The sequence below is a fragment of the Chiloscyllium punctatum genome, chromosome 36 (assembly GCF_047496795.1).
Source record: "Chiloscyllium punctatum isolate Juve2018m chromosome 36, sChiPun1.3, whole genome shotgun sequence".
NCBI classification, from domain to species: Eukaryota; Metazoa; Chordata; class Chondrichthyes; order Orectolobiformes; family Hemiscylliidae; genus Chiloscyllium; species Chiloscyllium punctatum.
The window spans coordinates 1,221,764-1,249,181 of NC_092774.1; the positions used below are offsets into that span (position 1 = coordinate 1,221,764).

At 54.9% G+C, this 27,418-nt stretch overlaps 1 protein-coding gene across 1 annotated transcript in view; it reads left to right on the forward strand.

Annotated features, from left to right (window-relative positions):
- The window catches only part of LOC140461069 (FH1/FH2 domain-containing protein 3-like), a 34,145-nt gene extending 7,785 nt beyond the window's left edge, over positions 1 to 26,360 (forward strand). The window contains exons 2-5 of the mRNA XM_072555852.1: positions 1,592 to 1,774; positions 4,302 to 4,421; positions 24,198 to 24,383; positions 26,307 to 26,360. Coding sequence (XP_072411953.1) covers positions 1,604 to 1,774; positions 4,302 to 4,421; positions 24,198 to 24,383; positions 26,307 to 26,360 — 531 coding nt within the window. The 5' untranslated portion in view covers positions 1,592 to 1,603. The remainder of the gene's footprint in view (positions 1 to 1,591; positions 1,775 to 4,301; positions 4,422 to 24,197; positions 24,384 to 26,306) is intronic.
- The last annotated feature ends 1,058 nt before the right edge of the window (positions 26,361 to 27,418 follow it).

Below are 27,418 nucleotides of genomic sequence, written 5' to 3' on the forward strand. Positions count from 1 at the left end.
AGAGAGAGGGACAGTGTGTGTGTGTGTGAGAGAGAGAGGGACAGTGTGTGTGTGTGTGAGAGAGAGAGGGACAGTGTGTGTGTGTGTGAGAGAGAGGGACAGTGTGTGTGTGTGTGAGAGAGAGGGACAGTGTGTGTGTGAGAGAGAGAGAGGGACAGTGTGTGTGTGTGTGAGGGAGAGGGACAGTGTGTGTGTGTGAGAGAGGGACAGTGTGTGTGTGTGAGAGAGGGACAGTGTGTGTGTGAGAGAGAGAGAGGGACAGTGCGTGTGTGAGAGAGAGAGAGGGACAGTGTGTGTGTGTGTGAGGGAGAGGGACTGTGTGTGTGTGAGAGAGAGAGGGACAGTGTGTGTGTGAGAGAGAGAGAGGGACAGTGTGTGTGTGTGTGAGAGAGAGAGGGACAGTGTGTGTGTGTGTGAGAGAGAGAGGGACAGTGTGTGTGTGTGAGAGAGAGAGAGGGACAGTGTGTGTGAGAGAGAGAGAGAGGGACAGTATGTGTGTGTGTGTGTGAGAGAGAGAGAAAGAGAGTGTGTGTGTGTCAGAGAGAGAGAGAGGGACAGTGTGTGTGTGAGAGAGAGAGGGACAGTGTGTGTGAGAGAGAGAGAGAGGGACAGCGTGTGTGTGTGTGGGAGAGAGAGAGGGACAGTGTGTGTGTGTGAGAGAGAGAGGGACAGTGTGTGTGTGTGTGTGAGAGAGAGGGACAGTGTGTGTGTGTGAGAGAGAGAGGGACAGTGTGTGTGTGAGAGAGAGAGAGGGACAGTGTGTGTGTGTGAGAGAGAGAGAGGGACAGTGTGTGTGAGAGAGAGGGAGAGAGGGACAGTGTGTGTGTGTGAGAGAGAGAGAGGGACAGTGTGTGTGAGAGAGAGGGAGAGAGGGACAGTGTGTGTGTGAGAGAGAGAGAGACTTTGTGTGTCTGTGTGTGTGTGTGAGAGAGAGAATCACAGTGTGTCTGTGTGTGAGAGAGGGACAGTGTGTGTGTGTGAGAGAGAGAGGGACAGTGTGTGTGTGTGAGAGAGAGAGGGACAGTGTGTGTGTGTGAGAGAGAGAGGGACAGTGTGTGTGTGTGAGAGAGAGAGAGGGACAGTGTGTGTGTGAGAGAGGGACAGTGTGTGTGTGAGAGAGAGAGGGACAGTGTGTGTGTGTGAGAGAGAGAGGGACAGTGTGTGTGTGTGAGAGAGAGAGGGACAGTGTGTGTGTGTGAGAGAGAGAGGGACAGTGTGTGTGTGTGAGAGAGAGAGGGACAGTGTGTGTGAGTGAGAGAGAGAGGGACAGTGTGTGTGAGTGAGAGAGAGAGGGACAGTGTGTGTGAGAGAGAGAGGGACAGTGTGTGTGTGTGTGAGAGAGGGACTGTGTCTGTGTGTGTCTGAGGGAGTGAGACAGTGTGAGAGAAGGTCACACTGCCCTTCCAGAGGTGGGTCACAGACAGAGGCCTGTGCACCCCAGCTGTAGCATTGAAGGGCAGGGGAATCCCGCAGCGGGATCGGGAAGGTGACCCGAGGGGAGCTGGTAAAGCCACCAGAGCAGTCAGAACTTATCGGGCCCCACAACGTTCCAGCCAGTAACTGGCCGCTCATTCCTTCCCTCCCTTCACAGAGACTCCTGACCATGGTCCCCACAGACGAAGAGCTGGTGAAAATCCGGGAGGCGCAGCAGGCCAACACAGGCCTGAGGTTGGGCAGCGCAGAGCAGTTCTTGCTCACACTGGCCTCTGTCTGCGAGCTCCAGGCAAGGTTACACCTCTGGGCCTTCATTTCAGAGTATGAGGCCCGGGAAAAGGTGAGGGGGAATCTCGGAGAGTGTTACAGTGAGGGGTGTGGGGTATATCAGAGAGTGTTACAGTGAGGGGTGTGGGGTATATCAGGGTGTGTTACAGTGAGGGGTGTGGGGTATATCAGGGTGTGTTACAGTGAGGGGTGTGGGGTATATCAGAGTGTGTTACAGTGAGGGGTGTGGGGTATATCAGGGTGTGTTACAGTGAGGGGTGTGGGGTATATCAGAGAGTGTTACAGTGAGGGGTGTGGGGTATATCAAGAGAGTGTTACAGTGAGGGGTGTGGGGTATATCAGGGTGTGTTACAGTGAGGGGTGTGGGGTATATCAGGGTGCGTTACAGTGAGGGGTGTGGGGTATATCAGAGAGTGTTACAGTGAGGGGTGTGGGGTATATCAGGGTGCGTTACAGTGAGGGGTGTGGGGTATATCAGAGAGTGTTACAGTGAGGGGTGTGGGGTATATCAGAGAGTGTTACAGTGAGGGGTGTGGGGTATATCAGGGTGTGTTACAGTGAGGGGTGTGGGGTATATCAGGGTGCGTTACAGTGAGGGGTGTGGGGTATATCAGAGAGTGTTACAGTGAGGGGTGTGGGGTATATCAGAGAGTGTTACAGTGAGGGGTGTGGGGTATATCAGGGTGTGTTACAGTGAGGGGTGTGGGGTATATCAGAGAGTGTTACAGTGAGGGGTGTGGGGTATATCAGGGTGCGTTACAGTGAGGGGTGTGGGGTATATCAGGGTGTGTTACAGTGAGGGGTGTGGGGTATATCAGAGAGTGTTACAGTGAGGGGTGTGGGGTATATCAGGGTGCGTTACAGTGAGGGGTGTGGGGTATATCAGAGAGTGTTACAGTGAGGGGTGTGGGGTATATCAGAGAGTGTTACAGTGAGGGGTGTGGGGTATATCAGAGAGTGTTACAGTGAGGGGTGTGGGGTATATCAGGGTGTGTTACAGTGAGGGGTGTGGGGTATATCAGGGTGTGTTACAGTGAGGGGTGTGGGGTATATCAGGGTGTGTTACAGTGAGGGGTGTGGGGTATATCAGAGTGTGTTACAGTGAGGGGTGTGGGGTATATCAGAGAGTGTTACAGTGAGGGGTGTGGGGTATATCAGAGAGTGTTACAGTGAGGGGTGTGGGGTATATCAGGGTGTGTTACAGTGAGGGGTGTGGGGTATATCAGGGTGTGTTACAGTGAGGGGTGTGGGGTATATCAGAGAGTGCTACAGTGAGGGGTGTGGGGTATATCAGGGTGTGTTACAGTGAGGGGTGTGGGGTATATCAGGGTGTGTTACAGTGAGGGGTGTGGGGTATATCAGGGTGTGTTACAGTGAGGGGTGTGGGGTATATCAGAGAGTGTTACAGTGAGGGGTGTGGGGTATATCAGGGTGTGTTACAGTGAGGGGTGTGGGGTATATCAGGGTGTGTTACAGTGAGGGGTGTGGGGTATATCAGGGTGTGTTACAGTGAGGGGTGTGGAGTATATCAGGGTGTGTTACAGTGAGGGGTGTGGGGTATATCAGGGTGTGTTACAGTGAGGGGTGTGGGGTATATCAGAGTGTGTTACAGTGAGGGGTGTGGGGTATATCAGGGTGTGTTACAGTGAGGGGTGTGGAGTATATCAGGGTGTGTTACAGTGAGGGGTGTGGGGTATATCAGGGTGTGTTACAGTGAGGGGTGTGGGGTATATCAGGGTGTGTTACAGTGAGGGATGTGGGGTATATCAGGGTGTGTTACAGTGAGGGGTGTGGGGTATATCAGGGTGTGTTACAGTGAGGGGTGTGGGGTATATCAGGGTGTGTTACAGTGAGGGGTGTGGGGTATATCAGAGAGTGTTACAGTGAGGGGTGTGTGGTATATCAGGGTGTGTTACAGTGAGGGGTGTGTGGTATATCAGGGTGTGTTACAGTGAGGGGTGTGGGGTATATCAGGGTGTGTTACAGTGAGGGGTGTGTGGTATATCAGGGTGTGTTACAGTGAGGGGTGTGGGGTATATCAGTGTGTGTTACAGTGAGGGGTGTGGGGTATATCAGGGTGTGTTACAGTGAGGGGTGTGGGGAATATCAGTGTGTGTTACAGTGAGGGGTGTTGGGTATATCAGGGTGTGTTACAGTGAGGAGTGTGGGGTATATCAGAGTGTGTTACAGTGAGGGGTGTGGGGTATATCAGGGTGTGTTACAGTGAGGGGTGTGGGGTATATCAGTGTGTGTTACAGTGAGGGGTGTGGGGTATATCAGGGTGTGTTACAGTGAGGGGTGTGGGGTATATCAGGGTGTGTTACAGTGAGGGGTGTGGGGTATATCAGGGTGTGTTACAGTGAGGGGTGTGGGGTATATCAGGGTGTGTTACAGTGAGGGGTGTGTGGTATATCAGAGTGTGTTACAGTGAGGGGTGTGGGGTATATCAGGGTGTGTTACAGTGAGGGGTGTGGGGTATATCAGGGTGTGTTACAGTGAGGGGTGTGGGGTATATCAGGGTGTGTTACAGTGAATGTTGATGTATCTGTATTTCTCTGTCACTGTGTATTGTTGAACAGGACATTGCCCTTCCTCTGTTTAACCTGAAGATGGCCATGGAGCAACTTGCGTCTTGTAAGACTTTCCATTGCATCTTAGCCACCCTGCTGGCGATCGGCAACTTTCTCAATGGTGTTAACGTAAGAGAACATTGACTGTTCAATCATCACTAACTCTGGGTCACAATCCATTCCATAATCCCCTCTACACTGTCCCCCCCATCAAACACTCCCAGGGACAGGGACAGAGCGGGGTTAGATACAGAGTAAAGCTTTCTCTACACTGTCCCCCCATCAAACACTTCCAGGGACAGGGACAGCACGGGGTTAGATATGGAGTAAACCTCCCTCTACACTGTCCCCCCCATCAAACACTCCCAGGGACAGGGACAGCACGGGGTTAGATACAGAGTAAAGCTCCCTCTACACTGTCCCCCCCATCAAACACTCCCAGGGACAGGGACAGCACGGGGTTAGATATGGAGTAAAGCTCTCTCTACACTGTCCCCCCCATCAAACACTCCCAGGGACAGGGACAGCACGGGGTTAGATATGGAGTAAACCTCCCTCTACACTGTCCCCCCCCATCAAACACTCCCAGGGACAGGGACAGCACGGAGTTAGATACAGAGTAAAGCTCCCTCTACACTGTCCCCCCATCAAACACTCCCAGGTACAGGGACAGCACGGGGTTAGATACAGAGTAAAGCTCCCTCTACACTGTCCCCCCCATCAAACACTCCCAGGGACAGGGACAGCACGGTGTTAGATATGGAGTAAACCTCCCTCTACACTGTCCCCCCCATCAAACACTCCCAGGAACAGGGACAGCACGGGGTTAGATACAGAGTAAAGCTCCCTCTACACTGTCCCCCCCATCAAACCTTCCCCAGGGACAGCACAGGGTTAGATACAGAGTAAAGCTCCCTCTACACTGTCCCCCCCCATCAAACACTCCCAGGGACAGGGACAGCACGGGGTTAGATACAGAGTAAAGCTTCCTCTACACTGTCCCCCCCCATCAAACACTCCCAGGGACAGGGACAGCATGGGGTTAGATACAGAGTAAAGCTCCCTCTACACGGTCACCCCATCAAACACTCCCAGGAACAGGGACAGCACACGGTTAGATACAGAGTAAAGCTTCCTCTACACTGTCCCCCCATCAAACACTCCCAGGGACAGCACGGGGTTAGATACAGAGTAAAGCTCCCTCTACACGGTCACCCCATCAAACACTCCCAGGGACAGGGACAGCACGGGGTTAGATACAGAGTAAAGCCTCCTCTACACTGTCCCCTCCATCAAACACTCCCAGGGACAGCACGGGGTTAGATACAGAGTAAAGCTCCCTCTACACTGTCCCCCCCATCAAACACTCCCCAGGGACAGCACGGGGTTAGATACAGAGTAAAGCTCCCTCTACACTGTCCCCCCCCATCAAACACTGACAGGGACAGGGACAGCACGGGGTTAGATACAGAGTAAAGCTCCCTCTGCACCATCCCCCCCATCAAACACTCCCAGGGACAGGGACAGCACGGGGTTAGATACAGAGTAAAGCTCCCTCTACACTGTCCCCCCCATCCCAGGGACAGGGACAGCACGGGGTTAGATACAGAGTAAAGCTGCCTCTACACGGTCCCCCCATCAAACACTCCCAGGGACAGGGACAGCACGGGGTTAGATACAGAGTAAAGCTCTCTCTACACTGTCCCCTCATCCCAGTGACAGGGACAGCACGGGGTTAGATACAGAGTAAAGCTCCCTCTACACTGTCCCCCCATCAAACACTCCCAGGGACAGGAACAGCACAGGGTTACATACAGAGTAAAGCTCCCTCTACACTGTCCCCCCATCAAACACTCCCAGGGACAGGGACAGCACAGGGTTAGATACAGAGTAAAGCTCCCTCTACACTGTCCCCCCTGTTAAACACTCCCAGGCACAAGGACAGCACGGGGTTAGATACAGAGTAAAGCTCCCTCTACACGGTCCCCCCATCAAACACTCCCAGGGACAGGGACAGCACAGGGTTAGATACAGAGTTAAGCTCCCTCTACACTGTCACCCCTGTTAAACACTCCCAGGGACAGGGACAGCACGGGGTTAGATACAGAGTAAAGCTCCCTCTACACTGTCCCCCCTGTTAAACACTCCCAGGGACAGGGACAGCACGGGGTTAGATACAGAGTAAAGCTCCCTCTACGCTGTCCCCCCATCCCAGGGACAGGGACAGCACGGGGTTAGATACATAGTGAAGCTCCCTCTACACTGTCCCCCCATCAAACACTCCCAGGGACAGGGACAGCGCGGGGTTAGATGCAGAGTAAAGCTCCCTCTACACTGTCCCCCCATCAAACACTCCCAGGGACAGGAACAGCACAGGGTTACATACAGAGTAAAGCTCTCCTCTACACTGTCCCCCCATCAAACACTCCCAGGGACAGGGACAGGGACAGCACGGGGTTAGATACAGAGTAAAGCTCCCTCTACACTGTCCCCCCCATCAAACACTCCCAGGGACAGGGACAGCACGGGGTTAGATACAGAGTAAAGCTCCCTCTACACTGTCCCCATCAAACACTCCCAGGGACAGGGACAGCACAGGGTTAGATACAGAGTAAAGCTCCCTCTACACTGTCCCCCCATCAAACACTCCCAGGGACAGGGACAGCACAGGGTTAGATACAGAGTAACGCTTCCTCTACACTGTCCCCCCCCATCAAACACTCCCAGGGACAGGGACAGCACGGGGTTAGATACAGAGTAAAGCTTCCTCTACACTGTTCCCCCCATCAAACACTCCCAGGGACAGGGACAGCACGGGGTTAGATACAGAGTAAAGCTCCCTCTACACTGTCCCCCCATCAAACACTCCCAGGGACAGCACGGGGTTAGATACAGAGTAAAGCTCCCTCTACACTGTCCCCCCATCAAACACTCCCAGGGACAGGGACAGCACGGGGTTAGATACAGAGTAAAGCTTCCTCTACACTGTCCCCCCCATCAAACACTCCCAGGGACAGGGACAGCACGGGTTTAGATACAGAGTAAAGCTTTCTCTACACTGTCCCCCCCATCAAACACTCCCCAGGGACAGCACGGGGTTAGATACAGAGTAAAGCTTCCTCTACACTGTCCCCCCATCCCAGGGACAGGGACAGCACGGGGTTAGATACAGAGTAAAGCTCCCTCTACACTGTCCCCCCATCCCAGGGACAGGGACAGGGACAGCACGGGGTTAGATACAGAGTAAAGCTCACTCTACACTGTCCCCCCCATCAAACACTCCCAGGGACAGGGACAGCACGGGGTTAGATACAGAGTAAAGCTCCCTCTACACTGTCCCCCCATCAAACACTCCCAGGGACAGGGACAGCACGGGGTTAGATACAGAGTAAAGCTCACTCTACACTGTCCCCCCATCCCAGGGACAGGGACAGCACCGGGTTAGATACCGAGTAAAGCTCCCTCTACCCTGTCCCCCCCCATCAAACACTCCCAGGGACAGGGACAGCACGGGTTTAGATACAGAGTAAAGCTCTCTCTACACTGTCCCCCCCCATCAAACACTCCCAGGGACAGGGACAGCACGGGGTTAGATACAGAGTAAAGCTTCCTCTACACTGTCCGCCCCATCAAACACTCCCAGGGCCAGGGACAGCACGGGGTTAGATACAGAGTGAAGCTCCCTCTACACTGTTCCCCCCCATCAAACACTCCCAGGGACAGGGACAGCACGGGGTTAGATACAGAGTAAAGCTCACTCTACACTGTCCCCCCCCCATCAAACACTCCCAGGGACAGGGACTGCACGGGGTTAGATACAGAGAAAAGCTTCCTCTACACTGTCCCCCCCATCAAACACTCCCCAGGGACAGCACGGGGTTAGATACAGAGTAAAGCTACCTCTACACTGTCCCCCCCATCAAACACTCCCAGGGACAGGGACAGCACGGGGTTAGATACAGAGTAAAGCTCCCTCTACACTGTCCCCCCATCCCAGGGACAGGGACAGCACGGGGTTAGATGCAGAGTAAAGCCTCCTCTACACTGTCCCCCCATCAAACACTCCCAGTGACAGGGACAGCACGGGGTTAGATACAGAGTAAAGCTCCCTCTACACTGTCCCCCCCATCAAACACTCCCAGGGACAGGGACAGGGACAGAACGGGGTTAGATACAGAGTAAAGCTCCCTCTCCACTGTTCCCCCATCAAACACTCCCAGGGACAGGGTCAGCACGGGGTTAGATACAGAGTAAAGCTCTCTCTACACTGTCCCCCCATCAAACACTCCCAGGGACAGGGACAGCACGGGGTTAGATACAGAGTAAAGCTCCCTCTACACTGTCACCCCTGTTAAACACTCCCAGGGACAGGGACAGCACGGGGTTAGATACAGAGTAAAGCTCCCTCTACACTGTCCCCCCTGTTAAACACTCCCAGGGACAGGGACAGCACGGGGTTAGATACAGAGTAAAGCTCCCTCTACGCTGTCCCCCCATCCCAGGGACAGGGACAGCACGGGGTTAGATACATAGTGAAGCTCCCTCTACACTGTCCCCCCATCAAACACTCCCAGGGACAGGGACAGCGCGGGGTTAGATGCAGAGTAAAGCTCCCTCTACACTGTCCCCCCATCAAACACTCCCAGGGACAGGAACAGCACAGGGTTACATACAGAGTAAAGCTCTCTCTACACTGTCCCCCCATCAAACACTCCCAGGGACAGGGACAGCACAGGGTTAGATACAGAGTAAAGCTCCCTCTACACTGTCCCCCCATCAAACACTCCCAGGGACAGGGACAGCACAGGGTTAGATACAGAGTAACGCTTCCTCTACACTGTCCCCCCCCCATCAAACACTCCCAGGGACAGGGACAGGGACAGCACAGGGTTAGATACAGAGTAAAGCTCCCTCTACACTGTCCCCCCATCAAACACTCCCAGGGACAGGGACAGCACGGGGTTAGATACAGAGTAAAGCTCCCTCTACACTGTCCCCCCATCAAACACTCCCAGGGACAGGGACAGCACGGGGTTAGATACAGAGTAAAGCTTCCTCTACACTGTCCCCCCCATCAAACACTCCCAGGGACAGGGACAGCACGGGTTTAGATACAGAGTAAAGCTTTCTCTACACTGTCCCCCCCATCAAACACTCCCCAGGGACAGCACGGGGTTAGATACAGAGTAAAGCTTCCTCTACACTGTCCCCCCATCCCAGGGACAGGGACAGCACGGGGTTAGATACAGAGTAAAGCTCCCTCTACACTGTCCCCCCATCCCAGGGACAGGGACAGGGACAGCACGGGGTTAGATACAGAGTAAAGCTCACTCTACACTGTCCCCCCCATCAAACACTCCCAGGGACAGGGACAGCACGGGGTTAGATACAGAGTATAGCTCCCTCTACACTGTCCCCCCATCAAACACTCCCAGGGACAGGGACAGCACGGGGTTAGATACAGAGTAAAGCTCACTCTACACTGTCCCCCCATCCCAGGGACAGGGACAGCACCGGGTTAGATACAGAGTAAAGCTCCCTCTACCCTGTCCCCCCCCATCAAACACTCCCAGGGACAGGGACAGCACGGGTTTAGATACAGAGTAAAGCTCTCTCTACACTGTCCCCCCCCATCAAACACTCCCAGGGACAGGGACAGCACGGGGTTAGATACAGAGTAAAGCTTCCTCTACACTGTCCGCCCCATCAAACACTCCCAGGGCCAGGGACAGCACGGGGTTAGATACAGAGTGAAGCTCCCTCTACACTGTTCCCCCCATCAAACACTCCCAGGGACAGGGACAGCACGGGGTTAGATACAGAGTAAAGCTCACTCTACACTGTCCCCCCCCCATCAAACACTCCCAGGGACAGGGACTGCACGGGGTTAGATACAGAGTAAAGCTTCCTCTACACTGTCCCCCCCATCAAACACTCCCCAGGGACAGCACGGGGTTAGATACAGAGTAAAGCTTCCTCTACACTGTCCCCCCCATCAAACACTCCCAGGGACAGGGACAGCACGGGGTTAGATACAGAGTAAAGCTCCCTCTACACTGTCCCCCCATCCCAGGGACAGGGACAGCACGGGGTTAGATGCAGAGTAAAGCCTCCTCTACACTGTCCCCCCATCCCAGTGACAGGGACAGCACGGGGTTAGATACAGAGTAAAGCTCCCTCTACACTGTTCCCCCATCAAACACTCCCAGGGACAGGGACAGGGACAGAACGGGGTTAGATACAGAGTAAAGCTCCCTCTCCACTGTTCCCCCATCAAACACTCCCAGGGACAGGGTCAGCACGGGGTTAGATACAGAGTAAAGCTCTCTCTACACTGTCCCCCCCATCAAACACTCCCAGGGACAGGGACAGCACGGGGTTAGATACAGAGTAAAGCTCCCTCTCCACTGTCCCCCCCATCAAACACTCCCAGGGACAGGGACAGCACGGGGTTAGATACAGAGTAAAGCTCCCTCTGCACCATCCCCCCCGTCAAACACTCCCAGGAACAGGGACAGCACAGGGTTAGATACAGAGTAAAGCTCCCTCTCCACTGTCCCCCCCATCAAACACTCCCAGGGACAGGGACAGCACGGGGTTAGATACAGAGTAAAGCTCCCTCTGCACCATCCCCCCCGTCAAACACTCCCAGGAACAGGGACAGCACGGGGTTAGATACAGAGTAAAGCTCCCTCTACACGGTCCCCCCATCAAACACTCCCAGGGACAGGGACAGCACAGGGTTAGATACAGAGTTAAGCTCTCTCTACACTGTCTCCCCATCCCAGAGACAGGGACAGCACGGGGTTAGATACAGAGTAAAGCTCCCTCTACACTGTCCCCCCTGTTAAACACTCCCAGGGACAGGGACAGCACGGGGTTAGATACAGAGTAAAGCTGCCTCTACGCTGTCCCCCCATCCCAGGGACAGGGACATCACGGGGTTAGATACATAGTGAAGCTCCCTCTACACTGTCCCCCCATCAAACACTCCCAGGGACAGGGACAGCGCGGGGTTAGATGCAGAGTAAAGCTCTCTCTACACTGTCCCCCCATCAAACACTCCCAGGAACAGGGACAGCACGGGGTTAGATACAGAGTAAAGCTCCCTCTACACTGTCCCCCCCATCAAACCTTCCCCAGGGACAGCACAGGGTTAGATACAGAGTAAAGCTCCCTCTACACTGTCCCCCCCCATCAAACACTCCCAGGGACAGGGACAGCACGGGGTTAGATACAGAGTAAAGCTTCCTCTACACTGTCCCCCCCCATCAAACACTCCCAGGGACAGGGACAGCATGGGGTTAGATACAGAGTAAAGCTCCCTCTACACGGTCACCCCATCAAACACTCCCAGGAACAGGGACAGCACACGGTTAGATACAGAGTAAAGCTTCCTCTACACTGTCCCCCCATCAAACACTCCCAGGGACAGCACGGGGTTAGATACAGAGTAAAGCTCCCTCTACACGGTCACCCCATCAAACACTCCCAGGGACAGGGACAGCACGGGGTTAGATACAGAGTAAAGCCTCCTCTACACTGTCCCCTCCATCAAACACTCCCAGGGACAGCACGGGGTTAGATACAGAGTAAAGCTCCCTCTACACTGTCCCCCCCATCAAACACTCCCCAGGGACAGCACGGGGTTAGATACAGAGTAAAGCTCCCTCTACACTGTCCCCCCCCATCAAACACTGACAGGGACAGGGACAGCACGGGGTTAGATACAGAGTAAAGCTCCCTCTGCACCATCCCCCCCATCAAACACTCCCAGGGACAGGGACAGCACGGGGTTAGATACAGAGTAAAGCTCCCTCTACACTGTCCCCCCCATCCCAGGGACAGGGACAGCACGGGGTTAGATACAGAGTAAAGCTGCCTCTACACGGTCCCCCCATCAAACACTCCCAGGGACAGGGACAGCACGGGGTTAGATACAGAGTAAAGCTCCCTCTACACTGTCCCCCCATCAAACACTCCCAGGGACAGGAACAGCACAGGGTTACATACAGAGTAAAGCTCCCTCTACACTGTCCCCCCATCAAACACTCCCAGGGACAGGGACAGCACAGGGTTAGATACAGAGTAAAGCTCCCTCTACACTGTCCCCCCTGTTAAACACTCCCAGGCACAAGGACAGCACGGGGTTAGATACAGAGTAAAGCTCCCTCTACACGGTCCCCCCATCAAACACTCCCAGGGACAGGGACAGCACAGGGTTAGATACAGAGTTAAGCTCCCTCTACACTGTCACCCCTGTTAAACACTCCCAGGGACAGGGACAGCACGGGGTTAGATACAGAGTAAAGCTCCCTCTACACTGTCCCCCCTGTTAAACACTCCCAGGGACAGGGACAGCACGGGGTTAGATACAGAGTAAAGCTCCCTCTACGCTGTCCCCCCATCCCAGGGACAGGGACAGCACGGGGTTAGATACATAGTGAAGCTCCCTCTACACTGTCCCCCCATCAAACACTCCCAGGGACAGGGACAGCGCGGGGTTAGATGCAGAGTAAAGCTCCCTCTACACTGTCCCCCCATCAAACACTCCCAGGGACAGGAACAGCACAGGGTTACATACAGAGTAAAGCTCTCCTCTACACTGTCCCCCCATCAAACACTCCCAGGGACAGGGACAGCACAGGGTTAGATACAGAGTAAAGCTCCCTCTACACTGTCCCCCCATCAAACACTCCCAGGGACAGGGACAGCACAGGGTTAGATACAGAGTAACGCTTCCTCTACACTGTCCCCCCCCATCAAACACTCCCAGGGACAGGGACAGCACGGGGTTAGATACAGAGTAAAGCTTCCTCTACACTGTTCCCCCCATCAAACACTCCCAGGGACAGGGACAGCACGGGGTTAGATACAGAGTAAAGCTCCCTCTACACTGTCCCCCCATCAAACACTCCCAGGGACAGCACGGGGTTAGATACAGAGTAAAGCTCCCTCTACACTGTCCCCCCATCAAACACTCCCAGGGACAGGGACAGCACGGGGTTAGATACAGAGTAAAGCTTCCTCTACACTGTCCCCCCCATCAAACACTCCCAGGGACAGGGACAGCACGGGTTTAGATACAGAGTAAAGCTTTCTCTACACTGTCCCCCCCATCAAACACTCCCCAGGGACAGCACGGGGTTAGATACAGAGTAAAGCTTCCTCTACACTGTCCCCCCATCCCAGGGACAGGGACAGCACGGGGTTAGATACAGAGTAAAGCTCCCTCTACACTGTCCCCCCATCCCAGGGACAGGGACAGGGACAGCACGGGGTTAGATACAGAGTAAAGCTCACTCTACACTGTCCCCCCCATCAAACACTCCCAGGGACAGGGACAGCACGGGGTTAGATACAGAGTAAAGCTCACTCTACACTGTCCCCCCATCCCAGGGACAGGGACAGCACCGGGTTAGATACCGAGTAAAGCTCCCTCTACCCTGTCCCCCCCCATCAAACACTCCCAGGGACAGGGACAGCACGGGTTTAGATACAGAGTAAAGCTCTCTCTACACTGTCCCCCCCCATCAAACACTCCCAGGGACAGGGACAGCACGGGGTTAGATACAGAGTAAAGCTTCCTCTACACTGTCCGCCCCATCAAACACTCCCAGGGCCAGGGACAGCACGGGGTTAGATACAGAGTGAAGCTCCCTCTACACTGTTCCCCCCATCAAACACTCCCAGGGACAGGGACAGCACGGGGTTAGATACAGAGTAAAGCTCACTCTACACTGTCCCCCCCCCATCAAACACTCCCAGGGACAGGGACTGCACGGGGTTAGATACAGAGAAAAGCTTCCTCTACACTGTCCCCCCCATCAAACACTCCCCAGGGACAGCACGGGGTTAGATACAGAGTAAAGCTACCTCTACACTGTCCCCCCCATCAAACACTCCCAGGGACAGGGACAGCACGGGGTTAGATACAGAGTAAAGCTCCCTCTACACTGTCCCCCCATCCCAGGGACAGGGACAGCACGGGGTTAGATGCAGAGTAAAGCCTCCTCTACACTGTCCCCCCATCAAACACTCCCAGTGACAGGGACAGCACGGGGTTAGATACAGAGTAAAGCTCCCTCTACACTGTCCCCCCCATCAAACACTCCCAGGGACAGGGACAGGGACAGAACGGGGTTAGATACAGAGTAAAGCTCCCTCTCCACTGTTCCCCCATCAAACACTCCCAGGGACAGGGTCAGCACGGGGTTAGATACAGAGTAAAGCTCTCTCTACACTGTCCCCCCCATCAAACACTCCCAGGGACAGGGACAGCACAGGGTTAGATACAGAGTAAAGCTCCCTCTACACGGTCCCCCCATCAAACACTCCCAGGGACAGGGACAGCACGGGGTTAGATACAGAGTAAAGCTCCATCTACACTGTCTCCCCATCCCAGAGACAGGGACAGCACGGGGTTAGATACAGAGTAAAGCTCCCTCTACACTGTCCCCCCTGTTAAACACTCCCAGGGACAGGGACAGCACGGGGTTAGATACAGAGTAAAGCTGCCTCTACGCTGTCCCCCCATCCCAGGGACAGGGACATCACGGGGTTAGATACATAGTGAAGCTCCCTCTACACTGTCCCCCCATCAAACACTCCCAGGGATAGGGACAGCGCGGGGTTAGATGCAGAGTAAAGCTCTCTCTACACTGTCCCCCCATCAAACACTCCCAGGGACAGGAACAGCACAGGGTTACATACAGAGTAAAGCTCTCTCTACACTGTCCCCCCATCAAACACTCCCAGGGACAGGGACAGGGACAGCACGGGGTTAGATACAGAGTAAAGCTCCCTCTACGCTGTCCCCCCATCCCAGGGACAGGGACAGCACGGGGTTAGATACATAGTAAAGCTCCCTCTACACTGTCCCCCCATCAAACACTCCCAGGGACAGGGACAGCGCGGGGTTAGATGCAGAGTAAAGCTCCTTCTACACTGTCCCCCCATCTAACACTCCTAGGGACAGCACGGGGTTAGATACGGAGTAAAGCTCCCTCTACAATCTCCCATCACACACTCCCTGGGACAGGGACAGCACGGGGTTAGATACAGAGTAAAGCTTTCTCTACACTGTCCCCCCCCATCAAACACTCCCCAGGGACAGCACGGGGTTAGATACAGAGTAAAGCTCTCTCTACACTGTCCCCCCATCAAACACTCCCAGGGACAGGGACAGCACGGGGTTAGATACAGAGTAAAGCTCCCTCTACACTGTCACCCCTGTTAAACACTCCCAGGGACAGGGACAGCACGGGGTTAGATACAGAGTAAAGCTCCCTCTACACTGTCCCCCCTGTTAAACACTCCCAGGGACAGGGACAGCACGGGGTTAGATACAGAGTAAAGCTCCCTCTACGCTGTCCCCCCATCCCAGGGACAGGGACAGCACGGGGTTAGATACAGAGTAAAGCTTCCTCTACACTGTCCGCCCCATCAAACACTCCCAGGGCCAGGGACAGCACGGGGTTAGATACAGAGTGAAGCTCCCTCTACACTGTTCCCCCCATCAAACACTCCCAGGGACAGGGACAGCACGGGGTTAGATACAGAGTAAAGCTCACTCTACACTGTCCCCCCCCCATCAAACACTCCCAGGGACAGGGACTGCACGGGGTTAGATACAGAGAAAAGCTTCCTCTACACTGTCCCCCCCATCAAACACTCCCCAGGGACAGCACGGGGTTAGATACAGAGTAAAGCTACCTCTACACTGTCCCCCCCATCAAACACTCCCAGGGACAGGGACAGCACGGGGTTAGATACAGAGTAAAGCTCCCTCTACACTGTCCCCCCATCCCAGGGACAGGGACAGCACGGGGTTAGATGCAGAGTAAAGCCTCCTCTACACTGTCCCCCCATCAAACACTCCCAGTGACAGGGACAGCACGGGGTTAGATACAGAGTAAAGCTCCCTCTACACTGTCCCCCCCATCAAACACTCCCAGGGACAGGGACAGGGACAGAACGGGGTTAGATACAGAGTAAAGCTCCCTCTCCACTGTTCCCCCATCAAACACTCCCAGGGACAGGGTCAGCACGGGGTTAGATACAGAGTAAAGCTCTCTCTACACTGTCCCCCCCATCAAACACTCCCAGGGACAGGGACAGCACAGGGTTAGATACAGAGTAAAGCTCCCTCTACACGGTCCCCCCATCAAACACTCCCAGGGACAGGGACAGCACGGGGTTAGATACAGAGTAAAGCTCCATCTACACTGTCTCCCCATCCCAGAGACAGGGACAGCACGGGGTTAGATACAGAGTAAAGCTCCCTCTACACTGTCCCCCCTGTTAAACACTCCCAGGGACAGGGACAGCACGGGGTTAGATACAGAGTAAAGCTGCCTCTACGCTGTCCCCCCATCCCAGGGACAGGGACATCACGGGGTTAGATACATAGTGAAGCTCCCTCTACACTGTCCCCCCATCAAACACTCCCAGGGATAGGGACAGCGCGGGGTTAGATGCAGAGTAAAGCTCTCTCTACACTGTCCCCCCATCAAACACTCCCAGGGACAGGAACAGCACAGGGTTACATACAGAGTAAAGCTCTCTCTACACTGTCCCCCCATCAAACACTCCCAGGGACAGGGACAGGGACAGCACGGGGTTAGATACAGAGTAAAGCTCCCTCTACGCTGTCCCCCCATCCCAGGGACAGGGACAGCACGGGGTTAGATACATAGTAAAGCTCCCTCTACACTGTCCCCCCATCAAACACTCCCAGGGACAGGGACAGCGCGGGGTTAGATGCAGAGTAAAGCTCCTTCTACACTGTCCCCCCATCTAACACTCCTAGGGACAGCACGGGGTTAGATACGGAGTAAAGCTCCCTCTACAATCTCCCATCACACACTCCCTGGGACAGGGACAGCACGGGGTTAGATACAGAGTAAAGCTTTCTCTACACTGTCCCCCCCCATCAAACACTCCCCAGGGACAGCACGGGGTTAGATACAGAGTAAAGCTCTCTCTACACTGTCCCCCCATCAAACACTCCCAGGGACAGGGACAGCACGGGGTTAGATACAGAGTAAAGCTCCCTCTACACTGTCACCCCTGTTAAACACTCCCAGGGACAGGGACAGCACGGGGTTAGATACAGAGTAAAGCTCCCTCTACACTGTCCCCCCTGTTAAACACTCCCAGGGACAGGGACAGCACGGGGTTAGATACAGAGTAAAGCTCCCTCTACGCTGTCCCCCCATCCCAGGGACAGGGACAGCACGGGGTTAGATACATAGTGAAGCTCCCTCTACACTGTCCCCCCATCAAACACTCCCAGGGACAGGGACAGCGCGGGGTTAGATGCAGAGTAAAGCTCCCTCTACACTGTCCCCCCATCAAACACTCCCAGGGACAGGAACAGCACAGGGTTACATACAGAGTAAAGCTCTCTCTACACTGTCCCCCCATCAAACACTCCCAGGGACAGGGACAGCACAGGGTTAGATACAGAGTAAAGCTCCCTCTACACTGTCCCCCCATCAAACACTCCCAGGGACAGGGACAGCACAGGGTTAGATACAGAGTAACGCTTCCTCTACACTGTCCCCCCCCCATCAAACACTCCCAGGGACAGGGACAGGGACAGCACAGGGTTAGATACAGAGTAAAGCTCCCTCTACACTGTCCCCCCATCAAACACTCCCAGGGACAGGGACAGCACGGGGTTAGATACAGAGTAAAGCTTCCTCTACACTGTTCCCCCCATCAAACACTCCCAGGGACAGGGACAGCACGGGGTTAGATACAGAGTAAAGCTCCCTCTACACTGTCCCCCCATCAAACACTCCCAGGGACAGCACGGGGTTAGATACAGAGTAAAGCTCCCTCTACACTGTCCCCCCATCAAACACTCCCAGGGACAGGGACAGCACGGGGTTAGATACAGAGTAAAGCTTCCTCTACACTGTCCCCCCCATCAAACACTCCCAGGGACAGGGACAGCACGGGTTTAGATACAGAGTAAAGCTTTCTCTACACTGTCCCCCCCATCAAACACTCCCCAGGGACAGCACGGGGTTAGATACAGAGTAAAGCTTCCTCTACACTGTCCCCCCATCCCAGGGACAGGGACAGCACGGGGTTAGATACAGAGTAAAGCTCCCTCTACACTGTCCCCCCATCCCAGGGACAGGGACAGGGACAGCACGGGGTTAGATACAGAGTAAAGCTCACTCTACACTGTCCCCCCCATCAAACACTCCCAGGGACAGGGACAGCACGGGGTTAGATACAGAGTATAGCTCCCTCTACACTGTCCCCCCATCAAACACTCCCAGGGACAGGGACAGCACGGGGTTAGATACAGAGTAAAGCTCACTCTACACTGTCCCCCCATCCCAGGGACAGGGACAGCACCGGGTTAGATACAGAGTAAAGCTCCCTCTACCCTGTCCCCCCCCATCAAACACTCCCAGGGACAGGGACAGCACGGGTTTAGATACAGAGTAAAGCTCTCTCTACACTGTCCCCCCCCATCAAACACTCCCAGGGACAGGGACAGCACGGGGTTAGATACAGAGTAAAGCTTCCTCTACACTGTCCGCCCCATCAAACACTCCCAGGGCCAGGGACAGCACGGGGTTAGATACAGAGTGAAGCTCCCTCTACACTGTTCCCCCCATCAAACACTCCCAGGGACAGGGACAGCACGGGGTTAGATACAGAGTAAAGCTCACTCTACACTGTCCCCCCCCCATCAAACACTCCCAGGGACAGGGACTGCACGGGGTTAGATACAGAGTAAAGCTTCCTCTACACTGTCCCCCCCATCAAACACTCCCCAGGGACAGCACGGGGTTAGATACAGAGTAAAGCTTCCTCTACACTGTCCCCCCCATCAAACACTCCCAGGGACAGGGACAGCACGGGGTTAGATACAGAGTAAAGCTCCCTCTACACTGTCCCCCCATCCCAGGGACAGGGACAGCACGGGGTTAGATGCAGAGTAAAGCCTCCTCTACACTGTCCCCCCATCCCAGTGACAGGGACAGCACGGGGTTAGATACAGAGTAAAGCTCCCTCTACACTGTCCCCCCCATCAAACACTCCCAGGGACAGGGACAGGGACAGAACGGGGTTAGATACAGAGTAAAGCTCCCTCTCCACTGTTCCCCCTTCAAACACTCCCAGGGACAGGGTCAGCACGGGGTTAGATACAGAGTAAAGCTCTCTCTACACTGTCCCCCCCATCAAACACTCCCAGGGACAGGGACAGCACGGGGTTAGATACAGAGTAAAGCTCCCTCTCCACTGTCCCCCCCCATCAAACACTCCCAGGGACAGGGACAGCACGGGGTTAGATACAGAGTAAAGCTCCCTCTGCACCATCCCCCCCGTCAAACACTCCCAGGAACAGGGACAGCACAGGGTTAGATACAGAGTAAAGCTCCCTCTCCACTGTCCCCCCCATCAAACACTCCCAGGGACAGGGACAGCACGGGGTTAGATACAGAGTAAAGCTCCCTCTGCACCATCCCCCCCGTCAAACACTCCCAGGAACAGGGACAGCACGGGGTTAGATACAGAGTAAAGCTCCCTCTACACGGTCCCCCCATCAAACACTCCCAGGGACAGGGACAGCACAGGGTTAGATACAGAGTTAAGCTCTCTCTACACTGTCTCCCCATCCCAGAGACAGGGACAGCACGGGGTTAGATACAGAGTAAAGCTCCCTCTACACTGTCCCCCCTGTTAAACACTCCCAGGGACAGGGACAGCACGGGGTTAGATACAGAGTAAAGCTGCCTCTACGCTGTCCCCCCATCCCAGGGACAGGGACATCACGGGGTTAGATACATAGTGAAGCTCCCTCTACACTGTCCCCCCATCAAACACTCCCAGGGACAGGGACAGCGCGGGGTTAGATGCAGAGTAAAGCTCTCTCTACACTGTCCCCCCATCAAACACTCCCAGGGACAGGAACAGCACAGGGTTACATACAGAGTAAAGCTCTCTCTACACTGTCCCCCCATCAAACACTCCCAGGGACAGGGACAGGGACAGCACGGGGTTAGATACAGAGTAAAGCTCCCTCTACGCTGTCCCCCCATCCCAGGGACAGGGACAGCACGGGGTTAGATACATAGTAAAGCTCCCTCTACACTGTCCCCCCATCAAACACTCCCAGGGACAGGGACAGCGCGGGGTTAGATGCAGAGTAAAGCTCCCTCTACACTGTCCCCCCATCTAACACTCCTAGGGACAGCACGGGGTTAGATACGGAGTAAAGCTCCCTCTACAATCTCCCATCACACACTCCCTGGGACAGGGACAGCACGGGGTTAGATACAGAGTAAAGCTTTCTCTACACTGTCCCCCCCCATCAAACACTCCCCAGGGACAGCACGGGGTTAGATACAGAGTAAAGCTCTCTCTACACTGTCCCCCCATCAAACACTCCCAGGGACAGGGACAGCACGGGGTTAGATACAGAGTAAAGCTCCCTCTACACTGTCCCCCCCAGCAAACACTCCCAGGGACAGGGACAGCACGGGGTTAGATACAGAGTAAAGCTTCCTCTACACTGTTCCCCCCCATCAAACACTCCCAGGGACAGGGACAGCACGGGGTTAGATACAGAGTAAAGCTCCCTCTACACTGTCCCCCCATCAAACACTCCCAGGGACAGCACGGGGTTAGATATAGAGTAAAGCTCCCTCTACACTGTCCGCCCCCCATCAAACACTCCCAGGGACAGGGACAGCACAGGGTTAGATACAGAGTAAAGCTCCCTCTACACTGTCCCCCCATCAAACCTTCCCCAGGGACAGCACAGGGTTAGATACAGAGTAAAGCTCCCTCTCAACATTTGCCCCCCCATCAAACACTCCCAGGGATAGGGACAGCACGGGGTTAGATACGGAGTAAAGCTTCCTCTACACTGTCCGCCCCATCAAACACTCCCAGGGACAGGGACAGCACGGGGTTAGATACAGAGTGAAGCTCCCTCTACACTGTTCCCCCCATCAAACACTCCCAGGGACAGGGACAGCACGGGGTTAGATACAGAGTAAAGATACCTCTACACTGTCCCCCCCATCAAACCTTCCCCAGGGACAGCACAGGGTTAGATACAGAGTAAAGCTCCCTCTACACATTTGCCCCCCCATCAAACACTCCCAGGGATAGGGACAGCACGGGGTTAGATACGGAGTAAAGCTCTCTCTACACTGTTCCCCCCATCAAACACTCCCAGGGACAGGGACAGCACGGGGTTAGATACAGAGTAAAGCTCACTCTACACTGTCCCCCCCCCATCAAACACTCCCAGGGACAGGGACTGCACGGGGTTAGATACAGAGTAAAGCTCCCTCTACACTGTCCCCCCCATCAAACACTCCCAGGGACAGGGACAGCACGGGGTTAGATACAGAGTAAAGCTCCCTCTACACTGTCCCCCCATCCCAGGGACAGGGACAGCGCGGGGTTAGATGCAGAGTAAAGCTCTCTCTACACTGTCCCCCCATCCCATGGACAGGGACAGCACGGGGTTAGATACAGAGTAAAGCTCCCTCTACACATTTGCCCCCCCATCAAACACTCCCAGGGATAGGGACAGCACGGGGTTAGATACGGAGTAAAGCTCTCTCTACACTGTCCCCCCCCATCAAACACTCCCAGGGACAGGGACAGCACGGGGTTAGATATAGAGTAAAGCTCCCTCTACACTGTCCCCCCCATCAAACACTCCCAGGGACAGGGACAGCACGGGGTTAGATACAGAGTAAAGCTCCCTCTACACTGTCCCCCCATCCCAGGGACAGGGACGGCACGGGGTTAGATACAGAGTAAAGCTCCCTCTACACGGTCCCCCCCATCAAACACTCCCAGGGACAGGGACAGCACGGGGTTAGATACAGAGTAAAGCTCCCTCTACACTGTACCCCCATCAAACACTCCCAGGGACAGGGACAGCACGGGGTTCGATACAGAGTGAAGCTCCCTCTACACTGTTCCCCCCATCAAACACTCCCAGGGACAGGGACAGCACAGGGTTAGATACAGAGTAAAGCTCCCTCTCCACATTTGCCCCCCCATCAAACACTCCCAGGGATAGGGACAGCACGGGGTTAGATACGGAGTAAAGCTTCCTCTACACTGTCCGCCCCATCAAACACTCCCAGGGACAGGGACAGCACGGGGTTAGATACAGAGTGAAGCTCCCTCTACACTGTTCCCCCCATCAAACACTCCCAGGGACAGGGACAGCACGGGGTTAGATACAGAGTAAAGCTCCCCTCTACACTGTCCGCCCCCCATCAAACACTCCCAGGGACAGGGACTGCACGGGGTTAGATACAGAGTAAAGCTTCCTCTACACTGTCCCCCCCCATCAAACCTTCCCCAGGGACAGCACAGGGTTAGATACAGAGTAAAGCTCCCTCTACACTGTACCCCCATCAAACACTCCCAGGGACAGGGACAGCACGGGGTTTCGATACAGAGTAAAGCTCCCTCTGCACCATCCCCCCCCATCAAACACTCCCAGGGACAGGGACAGCATGGGGTTAGATACAGAGTAAAGCTCCCTCTCCACTGTCCCCCCCCCCCCCGTCAAACACTCCCAGGAACAGGGACAGCACGGGGTTAGATACAGAGTAAAGCTCCCTCTACACTGTCCCCCCCATCAAACACTCCCAGGAACAGGGACAGCACGGGGTTAGATACAGAGTAAAGCTCCCTCTACACGGTCCCCCCATCAAACACTCCCAGGGACAGGGACAGCACAGGGTTAGATACAGAGTAAAGCTACCTCTACACTGTCCCCCCCTGTTAAACACTCCCAGGCACAAGGACAGCACGGGGTTAGATACAGAGTAAAGCTCCCTCTACACGGTCCCCCCATCAAACACTCCCAGGGACAGGGACAGCACAGGGTTAGATACAGAGTTAAGCTCTCTCTGCACTGTCTCCCCATCCCAGAGACAGGGACAGCACGGGGTTAGATACAGAGTAAAGCTCCCTCTACACTGTCCCCCCCTGTTAAACACTCCCAGGACAGGGACAGCACGGGGTTAGGATACAGAGTAAAGCTCCCTCTACGCTGTCCCCCCATCCCAGGGACAGGGACATCACGGGGTTAGATACATAGTGAAGCTCCCTCTACACTGTCCCCCCATCAAACACTCCCAGGGACAGGGACAGCGCGGGGTTAGATGCAGAGTAAAGCTCCTTCTACACGGTCCCCCCATCAAACACTCCCCGGGACAGGAACAGCACAGGGTTACATACAGAGTAAAGCTCTCTCTACACTGTCCCCCCATCAAACACTCCCAGGGACAGGGACAGGGACAGCACGGGGTTAGATACAGAGTAAAGCTCCCTCTACGCTGTCCCCCCATCCCAGGGACAGGGACAGCACGGGGTTAGATACATAGTCAAGCTCCCTCTACACTGTCCCCCCATCAAACACTCCCAGGGACAGGGACAGCGCGGGGTTAGATGCAGAGTAAAGCTCCCTCTACACTGTCCCCCCATCTAACACTCCTAGGGACAGCACGGGGTTAGATACGGAGTAAAGCTGCCTCTACACTCTCCCATCACACACTCCCAGGGACAGGGACAGCACGGGGTTAGATACAGAGTAAAGCTTTCTCTACACTGTTCCCCCCCCATCAAACACTCCCCAGGGACAGCACGGGGTTAGATACAGAGTAAAGCTCTCTCTACACCATGCTTAGTGCAGCTGATGCCTGTTGCTGAGTTAAAGAGTGATGATCCTTGGGGCGGTGCCCCCCCCCTCACCCTCCCCCCCATGCCCTCCCCCTCCCCTATGCCCCCCCTCCAATGATTTGTCCCACTGTCCGTGGGTGCCCTGCGGTGACGGGAGTGGTTCCCTTTCACAGCCTCAGAAATGCCAGTCTTTACCTTTCTGCCTCCCCACAGGCCAAGGGCTTTGAGCTGAGCTACCTGGAGAAGGTTCCAGGGGTGAGGGATACCGTGTCCAAGCAGCCCCTGCTCCACCACGCCTGCTCCATCATCATCCAGAACTTCCCCGACACCACCGACCTGTATTCGGAGATCACCGCGGTCACACAGTCTGCCAAGGTAAACCCGCGGCTTTCCCTCTCTGTCCTTTCACTCTGTCTTCATCGCTCTCCCAGCCTGCTCCTGCATTGTAAATCAACTCTCCCTCGGTACTACCCTCCGCCCCCCCAGCCTCTCCTGTCTCTGCATCCTTCCCACTTTACCTCTCTCTCTCTCTCTCTCTCTCTCTCTCTCTGTGTCTCTCTCTGTCTCTCTCTCTGTCTCTCTGTGTCTCTGTCTCTCTGTCTCGCTCTCTGTCTCTCTCTCTGTCTGTCTGTGTCTCTCTCTCTGTCTCTCTGTCTCGCTCTCTGTCTCTCTCTCTCTCTCTGTCTGTGTCTCTCTCTCTGTGTCTCTGTCTGTCTCTGTCTCGTTCTCTGTCTGTCTGTGTCTCTCTCTCTGTCTCTCTGTCTGTCTGTGTCGCTCTCTCTGTGTCTCTGTCTCTCTGTCTCGCTCTCTGTCTCTCTCTCTCTCTCTCTCTCTCTCTGTGTCTCTGTCTCTCTGTCTTGCTCTCTGTCTCTCTCTCTCTCTCTCTCTGTCTCTCTGTCTCGCTCTCTGTCTCTCTCTCTCTCTCTCTCTCTCTGTCTCGCTCTCTGTCTCTCTCTCTCTCTCTCTCTCTCTGTCTCTCTGTCCTCGCTCTCTGTCTCTCTCTCTCTCTCTCTCTCTCTGTCTCGCTCTCTGTCTCTCTCTCTCTGTCTCTCTGTCTCGCTCTCTGTCTCTCTCTCTGTCTCGCTCTGTCTCTCTCTCTCTGTCTCTCCATCTCGCTCTCTGTCTCTCTCTCTCTGTCTCGCTCTGTCTCTCTCTCTCTCTCTCTCTCACTCTCTCACTCTCTCTCTCTGTCTCTCTCTCTGTCTCTCTCTCTCTCTGTCTCTCTCTCTCTCTCTCTCTCTCTCTCCTCTCTCTCTCTCTCTGTGTCTCTCTCTCTCTCTCTGTCTCCCTCTCCCCTTTCTGCCTTTTCCCGCTCCTGTCTCTGTTTGATTGCTGACATGCCCCTCTCCCCACCTCTTTCCTTCTTTCTCCCCGCCCCGTTTTCCCTCTCTGCCTCTTTCTCCCAACTCTCACTTTCTCCTCTCCGCTATCTCCCTCTCTCAGATTCGATTCCCTCCCTGACCTTATCCCCGCTCCCCCTCTCCCCGCACTTACCTCTGACCTCCTCCAGCATGTTCCTCCCAATCCTGGCCTCTGGAATCTTCCCATTCTCATTCCTGGTGGAATGGGTGGTTGAGAGGGGGTGGGGAGGTGGGGTGATGGTGGTCCCTTCATCTCCCTGGGACAGCAGCCTCTCCCTCTACCCTGTCAGTGCCATTCTCCCTGTCACAGAGGGTGTTTTACTAAGGACGATCCTGATACCTCTTTGCGTGCCTCACGTTTCGATTGCCCCCGCCACCCGCCTTCAGCCACAAAGGCGCTAAACAAATGTAAACTCGTTATTGACTGCACCTCGGACGTCTTCCGTTCGCCCCCACCCCATTCCCCCTCCTGGAAACCCCCATCTCGCTCCTCACCTCTCTCTCCCCACCCTCTCTTCCTTTACCCACACTTGACGGGTGGCACAACCCAGATGGTGTTGACCTCCTCTACCACTTTGTCGCGCTTCCCCCCCCACACACACACACACACACACACACACCCCTCCCCTCACCAAAACCTGCAGCCATGCCACCCCGTTCACCCCCCACCCCAACTCTCTCTGTCTCCCTTTGTCACGTCATCGTGACACATACGTGTACGTCATGCCACACGTGCGCCAACGCGGTGACCCATCTCCCGCAACGGTCTGGGAGTTTGGGAGTTGTCACAGGAGGTTGGACTAGCCACTACGTTATCCATCGGAGTGTAGGAGACTGAGGTGGACAGGGGGCGGGGGTGGGGGGCGGGGGGGGTGTGGAGATTACTGAAGTGTACGAGGTCCTGAGAGGCAGGGATAGGCTGAACACGCTCAGTCTTTTTTTTCTCTCCCCACGGTTGGAGGGAATGGAAGACGAGGAGGGCATCGAGGACGAGAGGTTAGAGGTGAAAGAGTGAAAGGATCAGACCGTGAGCACTGACTAGATTATTACACGATAAATCAAGGGGGGACCACCGTCCCACAATGTGGCTGGGTAAGATGTAGGCGGCACGGTGGCTCAGTGGTTAGTGTCACTGCCTCACAGCACCTGGGACCGGGGGTCCGAAACCACCCTCGGGGGCGACTGTCTGTGTGGAATTTGCACGTTCTGCCCCCGTGTCTGCATGGGTTTCCTCCGGGTGCTCCAGTTTCTTCCCCCTGTCCAAACATGTGCAGGTTAGGGTGGATTGGCTGTGCAAAATTACCCATAGTGCCCAGGGATGTGCAGGTTAGGGTGGATTGGCTGTGCAAAATTACCCATAGTGCCCAGGGATGTGCAAGTTAGGGTGGATTGGCTGTGCAAAATTACCCATAGTGCCCAGGGATGTGCAGGTTAAGGTGGATTGGCCGTGCAAAATTACCCATAGTGCCCAGGGATGTGCAGGTTAGGGGTGGATTGGCCATGCTAGATTACGCTTAGTGCCCAGGGATGTGCAGGTTAGGGGTGGATTGGCCATGATAAATTACCCATAGTGCCCAGGGATGTGTAGGTTAGGGTGGATTGGCCGTGCTAAATTACCCATAGTGCCCAGGGATGTGTAGGGTTAGGGTGGATTGGCCATGCTAAATTACCCATAGTGCCCAGGGATGTGCAGGTTAGGGTGGATTGGCCATGCTAAATTACCCATAGTGCCCAGGGATGTGCAGGTTAGGGTGGGTTGACCAATGCTAAATTACCCATAATCCCCAGGGATGTGCAGGTTAGGGTGGATTGGCCATGCTAAATTACCCATAGTGCCCAGGGATGTACAGGTTAGGGTGGATTGGCTGTGCTAAATTACCCATAGTGCCCAGGGATGTGCAGGTTAGGGTGGATTGGCCCGTGCTAAATTACCCATAGTGCCCAGGGATGTGCAGGTTAGGGGTGGATTGGCCGTGCTAAATTACCCATAGTGCCCAGGGATGTGTAGGTTAGGGTGGATTGTCCGTGCTAAATTACCCATAGTGCCCAGGGATGTGCAGGTTAGGGTGGATT